At 39.4% G+C, this 6,423-nt stretch overlaps 1 protein-coding gene across 1 annotated transcript; it reads left to right on the top strand.

Moving 5' to 3' along the window:
- The first annotated feature begins 4,796 nt into the window (after positions 1-4,796).
- On the top strand, positions 4,797-5,114 carry LOC143034261 (uncharacterized). Its single transcript, XM_076200197.1, has one exon. It carries the CDS (start codon positions 4,797-4,799, stop codon positions 5,112-5,114), a length of 318 nt encoding a protein of 105 aa, XP_076056312.1.
- The last annotated feature ends 1,309 nt before the right edge of the window (positions 5,115-6,423 follow it).

A 6,423-nucleotide genomic window follows, 5' to 3' on the forward strand; every position in this document is an offset into this window, starting at 1 on the left:
GGGGAGAGGAAAAAAAGGGGAAAGGGAGAGGAGTCTTAACTCATTATTCATTCTATTCGAGATAATTTATTTCGTTTCTGATCAGGAGAACACGCTACAGTGCTTGGCTCCTATAATCTCGTATCATTTCTCCCACTGGAAATTACCTGTATATTTTATTTGACTTTATTCAATTTCATTTTATGTTATCCTATGCTGTTGCATCTCATTCTAATTTGATTTTATTCCATATACTATTCTATTCTATTCTATTCTATTCTATTCTATTCTATTCTATTCTCTTCTATTCTATTCTACTCTATTCTTCTCTATTCTACTCTATTCCATTCTGCTCTATTCTACTCTTTTCCATTCTATTCTATTCTTTTCTATTCTATTCTATTCTATTCTATTCTATTCTATTCTATTCTATTCTATTCTATTCTATTCTATTCTATTCTATTCTATTCTATTCTATTCTTTTTTCTATTTCATCTACTTTTCTATCTTGTTTTATTCAAACTGACACAATCGAAACTCTGGATAGCTGGAAAAGTTCTGCTTCGTATCTGTACACAGTATGGTCAATGACAGCATCTAGATCCCCATTTGTTTGTGTGAATAAACGCACTTGTAGTCAGCCACAATAAAAGCTATGATGTATAATGAACTCTTCATTAACATTATCTCGAATCGAAAAGAAAGTTATCATATATAAACTTGTCATGTATAGAAAGTTTTTAACTACGTTACCATATCAAATGGAATAGTGTAATCAAAATGTAACCCATTTTGCATTACTGTATATATATATATATATATATATATATATATATATATATATATATATGTATATATATATATATATATATATATATATATACAGTATATATATATATATATATATGTATATATATATATATATATATATATATATATGAATAAGAAATAGATGAATAGATAGATAGATAAATAAATGAATAAACAATAAATAAATATATAAATAAATAAACCGGAAAGAGTAAATGAAAATATAAAGTAAGATACCAAAAGGCTTCTTCCACCTTTTAAGGGAAGTAGCCTGCCAAGGCATGCAGCCACTCCTCGCTCATCCCATATCCATTCGTCACTCAGTTCCTCCCTTTTTATCAATGTTCCTTTTGCATGAAGGGCTATCCCCGAATCCCGCCCACTGCCCGGGAAAGAAGCAGTAGAGCAAGGCACAGCACATTTACAGCAGAACTGGATAGCTGAAGCTGATTCCCCCCCCACACACACACACGGTTCATATACATGAGGACCCTTCCTCCCCGTCCCCTGAAACGTAAATAGAGGAAACAAGTCCCCTTCAGAGGTTTCGATTAATTGATTGTCAAACATCTTTTCTTCGAGCTCAGCTCAAACACGTCAGCTCCTCAACGTCAGCTCATCAGTTATTTCGATCAGCTCTGCTGACATTTCACCTCCGCCCTAATTGTTTTAATCAACTTTGTCTTGGACCGGTGGTATCCTAGAAGACGCGTTTTCTTTTCCTTTTTCTTCAATTTTACGACACCGTGTCTTTGGAAACAAGTTAGTCTCGACCAAATACATGGACCGAGAGGGGAAGGAGGGATAGTAGTAGGAACAGAAGGAAAAGGAAAAGAGGAAGGATGGTTACATGGACCGACGGGGGAAGGAAATTACATGGAGGGGTAGTAATAGGAATAGAAGGAAAAGGGAAAGAAGAAGGATGGTTACATGGACCGAAAGGCGAAGGAAATTACATGTTGGGGTAGTATTAGGAACAGAAGGAAAAGGAAAAGAAGAAGGATGGTTACATGGACCGAAAGGCGAAGGAAATTACATGGAGGGGTAGTAATAGGAACAGAAGGAAAAGGAAAAGAAGAAGGATGGTTACATGGACCGTAAGGCGAAGGAAATTACATGGAGGGATAGTATTAGGAACAGAAGGAAAAGGAAAAGAAGAAGGATGGTTACATGGACCGTAAGGCGAAGGAAATTACATGGAGGGATAGTATTAGGAACAGAAGGAAAAGGAAAAGAAGAACGATGGTTACATGGACCGTAAGGCGAAGGAAATTACATGGAGGGGTAGTAATAGGAACAGATGGAAAAATAAAAGAGGGAGGAGGAAGACGAGTAGGAATATACAAATGATAAGGAGTATTAGGACTGGGAGGAGTGGTAGAAGGAATAGAAGAAGGAAAAAGAGATTGAAGAATAAGAGCAGGAATAAATGAATGATGAAGATAAGTAAAAGGACTAGAACAATGGTCCTGAACGGTCTTCTCTAGGTTCACATCATTTTACAATCGGAGCCAGAAACTAGAAAACTAGTGGTATTTAGTGAATGCCTATTGATTCTATCCAGTGTTGAGGTGATCTGCAGGAGGTTAAGGAACAGCGACACATAAGCATAGGGTACATGGACCAGAGGGTTGAGAACCCCTGGACTAGAAGGAGTGGAATGGAGGAGGAGGGGTAGAAGAAGAAGCAGGAGGAAAAAGAGGAGGGAAAGGGAAAGGAAAGGAATAAATACGAGGAAGAGGAGGATGATTAAGAAGAGAAGAGTAGGAATAAGTTAATAATGAGAAGAGAAAAAAAATAGGAGGGGAGAATAAGAACAAATGAACAATGAAGAATAAGAGGAACAGAAAAAGGAGAGCAGGAGGGAAGGAGAGAAAGTATTAGGAGGAGAGAAGAAGGAAGAGGAAGAGGAGAATGGGAAAGAGGACAAGAAATAGCATGAGGAGGGGGAGAAGAAGGAAGAAAAGATGTGACAGGAAGGGGGGGGAGAGAGAGGAATCAATAGAGAGAGACAGATAGGAATCGATAGAGAGAGAGAGGAATTGATAGAGAGGAATCGACAGAGAGAGAGAAAGAAATCGATATAGATGGAGGGAGCAGGAAAGACATATGTAGAAAGAAGATCAGTGTAAGAGTAAGAGAGGAAGAGAGAGAAAAAGTAAAGAGGATACCGTGAAAAAAGAGGAATAGTGACAGAGAAAGAGGATTAGGGGAGTAAAGGATGTTGCAGGCAACAGAGGCAGTGAAAGAGGTAGAGTGAGAGTTGAGAGAGAGTGTGGTTATGAGAGAGTGCGGTTGAGAGAGAGAGAGAGAGAGAGAGAGAGAGAGAGAGAGAGAGAGAGAGAGAGAGAGAGAGAGAGAGAGAGAGAGAGAGAGAGAGAGAGAAAGAGAGAGAGAGAGAGAGAGAGAGAGAGAGAGAGAGAGAGAGAGAGAGAGAGAGAGAGAGAGAGAGAGAGAGAGAGAGAGAGAGAGAGAGAGAGAGAGAGAGAGGAGAACGAGAGAGGAGAACGAGAGAGGAATATATATATATATATATATATATATATATATATATAGAGAGAGAGAGAGTTGATAAAAGTATGAAATGAGAACGACCCATTTCATTTTTCCTCGTACGTTGTTTCATAAATTTTCTGTATTATACAGATCAAGGCTTCATTTTTCGCCATACATATTCTATTAGTCTTCATGAATTATAATTTATATATAAAAAGTCGCTTAGAATTTTTACTTTTATTCTAATTGTCTTATTAGTTTATAAAAAATGAGCTATTGAAGTAGCGGTTTTTCTGAAACATTTAATAACCCAATGTGGTTTTCATTCTTTATTCATATTTCATTGAATTTATTATAATACTTGGATAAGAATTGGTACATATTTGTTTGCATCTTATCAGTGACTGATTTGGTGATTGTTTTGGTATTCTTTACTCAATGACCTCCCCATGTTGGGGAAAGACCCAATAGTCTTTATCTAATGTCCACTTCCCCCACCACCTGTGGACACCACCCAATGAGCCCCCCTCCCCATTCGTGCGGGAAGACCTCGTATTCTTTATGCAATGACCCCTGCCCCTTACCATATCAGGACAATTTCCCCCGGAGGACAATTTCCCACCGTTGACAATTGCCCCCTGGGACAATTGTCTCCTAGGACATTTCTCCCGGAGGACAATTTCCCCCCGTTGATAATTGCCCCCTGGGACAATTGCCTCCTAGGACATTTCTCCCGGAGGACAATTTCCTCCCGTTGACAATTGCCCCCTGGGGCAATTGCCTCCTAGGACATTTCCCCCGGAGGACAATTTCCCCCAGTTGACAATTGCCCCCTGGGACAATTGCCCCCTAGGAAGAAGATAGGGAGGGAGTGGTGGTAGCAGTGGGAGGCGCTAAGAAAATGACAGTGATGGGTGAGGAAAATGGAGGAGAAATAGACTGTGTTGTTATAAAATATATTGATATACTAGAACATTTACGGAACGTATAAAAATGTAGAAATGTTATCTTCTTCTCTTCATTGGTTTATAGACGGAACATTTAAAACAGTTCCTCAGATTTTTGCCCAACTATATACTATTCATGCTTTGCAAGATAGTCGTACAGTACCTCTGATTTATGCTCTCCTCCCCGATAAAAGCCAAGCTGATGAAACTAGATCCTAATTTATCTCCAGTCAGCATAATTTTGAGAGAGCCATGATCAATAGTTTGCATGCTGTGTTTAACCATACAAAAACAAAGAGCTGTTTTTTCCACTTTAGCCAAAACATTTACAGAAAGGTACAAGCTTCAGGCATGCAGCAAACCTATCTAAATGACCAGGAGTTTTCTCTTAGCATGAGGATGCTCGCAGCATTAGCTGTTGTGCCGATTACTGAAATTGAAGAAACGTTTGATAAACTGTTGGAAATAATGGCTCCGGACAGTCAGCCAATACTTGATTATTTCGAAGACACTTATATTTGACGACCTTGTAGGAGGAGAGGGCAACGAGAACCAATGTTCGACATGGCTCTATGGGGCATGTACGGCAGAGCGAAGGAAGAGCTTCCAAGAACAAACAATTCAGTCGAGGGATGGCATAGGAGTTTTCTTGCAAATACTGGTTGCTGCCATCCCAATATTTGGATTTTTATTTCAAAACCCCAGAAAGAGCAGTCACTTCAAGAGTTTAGTATCTGTCAGAGTGCAGCTGGCATTGCAAATGAAGGATCACGGAAAAGGTATAAAGATTACTCCCAGCGAATAGTCAGTTTAGTCAACGATTACGACAACAGAGATATTTTTGATTACTTAAGAGGAATTGCGTATAATCTAAGTTTTTAAACAAAACTAAGCTAATTTTCATTCTTTACAACTAAATGTATTTTTACTCTTTGACTTTATAAAGTTTTGAACGAAAATTAACCCTTTATTTGTATTTTTTTTTTAATTGTCCATGGGGGAAATTGCAACTAAATGCATTTTCACTCTTTGACGCTATAAATAAAGCTCTGGGTAAAATCAACTTTGTATTTTTTTCATCTGTCAACGGGGGAAATTGACATCAGGGGGTAAATGTCCCAGGAGGCAATTGTCAACGGGGGGGATTTGTCCTCCGGGGGAAATTGTCTTGAAACCACCCCTTCCACCACCCTCACTCATGTAAGTGGTTCATTTCAGAAGACCTAAAACTTCGATAGGATTAGACGTTTCATCGAGGCACGGTCTTGCAGTAGTTCGATTCTCCAAGAACTCCTCCTACCTTCCCTGCCCCCACCTTCCCTTTTTCTATCCCTTTAACTCTCACCTCAACTCCTTTCCCCGTTTCGTCTCTTTCCCCCCTGTTCTTATTCGTCTCTCCTCTTCTTCCCAATCCCTTCACGTCCACCCTCCCCTCATACTTCTCCTCCTCCCCCCCTTCCCCCCTTCCCCTTCTTCTCCTTTCCTTCTTTTCCTTCCCCCCTTCCCCTTTCCCTCTTCTTCGTGTCGGACATGTCCTCTCTAACTTGGTTGTGACCATTAATCCACTTTCGCTTCCACCTACCCATTCATAAATCCACTTTCCACGGTCTCCTCTGTCGATGGTTCTTGCATCCACCGTTCAAAGAAGACTGGTCGTCAGTCTTCCAAGACTACTACTACTTCTTCTTCTTCTTCTTCTTCTTCTTCTTCTTCTTCTTCTTCTTCTTCTTCTTCTTCTCCTCCTCCTCCTCCTCCTCCTCCTTCTTCTTCTTCTTCTTCTTCTTCTTCTTCTTCTTCTTCTTCTTCTTCTTCTTCTTCTTCTTCTTCTTCTTCTTCTTCTTCTTCTCCTCCTCCTCCTCCTCCTCCTCCTTCTTCTTCTTCTTCTTCTTCTTCTTCTTCTTCTTCTTCTTCTTCTTCTCCTCCTCCTCCTCCTCCTCCTTCTTTTTCTTCTTCTTCTTCTTCTTCTTCTTCTTCTTCTTCTTCTTCTTCTTCTTCTTCTTCTTCTTCGTCTTCTTCTTTTTCTTCTTCTTCTTTTTCTTTTTCTTTTTCTTCTTCTTCTTCTTCTTCTTCTTCTTCTTCTTCTTCTTCTTCTTCTTCTTCTTCTTCTTCTTCTTCTCCTCCTCCTCCTCCTTCTTCTTCTTCTTCTTCTTCTTCTTCTTCTTCTTCTTCTTCTTCTTCTTCTTCTTCTTCT

This window comes from Oratosquilla oratoria, chromosome 17 (genome assembly GCF_046742065.1).
Source record: "Oratosquilla oratoria isolate Oo_2021 chromosome 17, ASM4674206v1, whole genome shotgun sequence".
NCBI lineage: Eukaryota > Metazoa > Arthropoda > Malacostraca > Stomatopoda > Squillidae > Oratosquilla > Oratosquilla oratoria.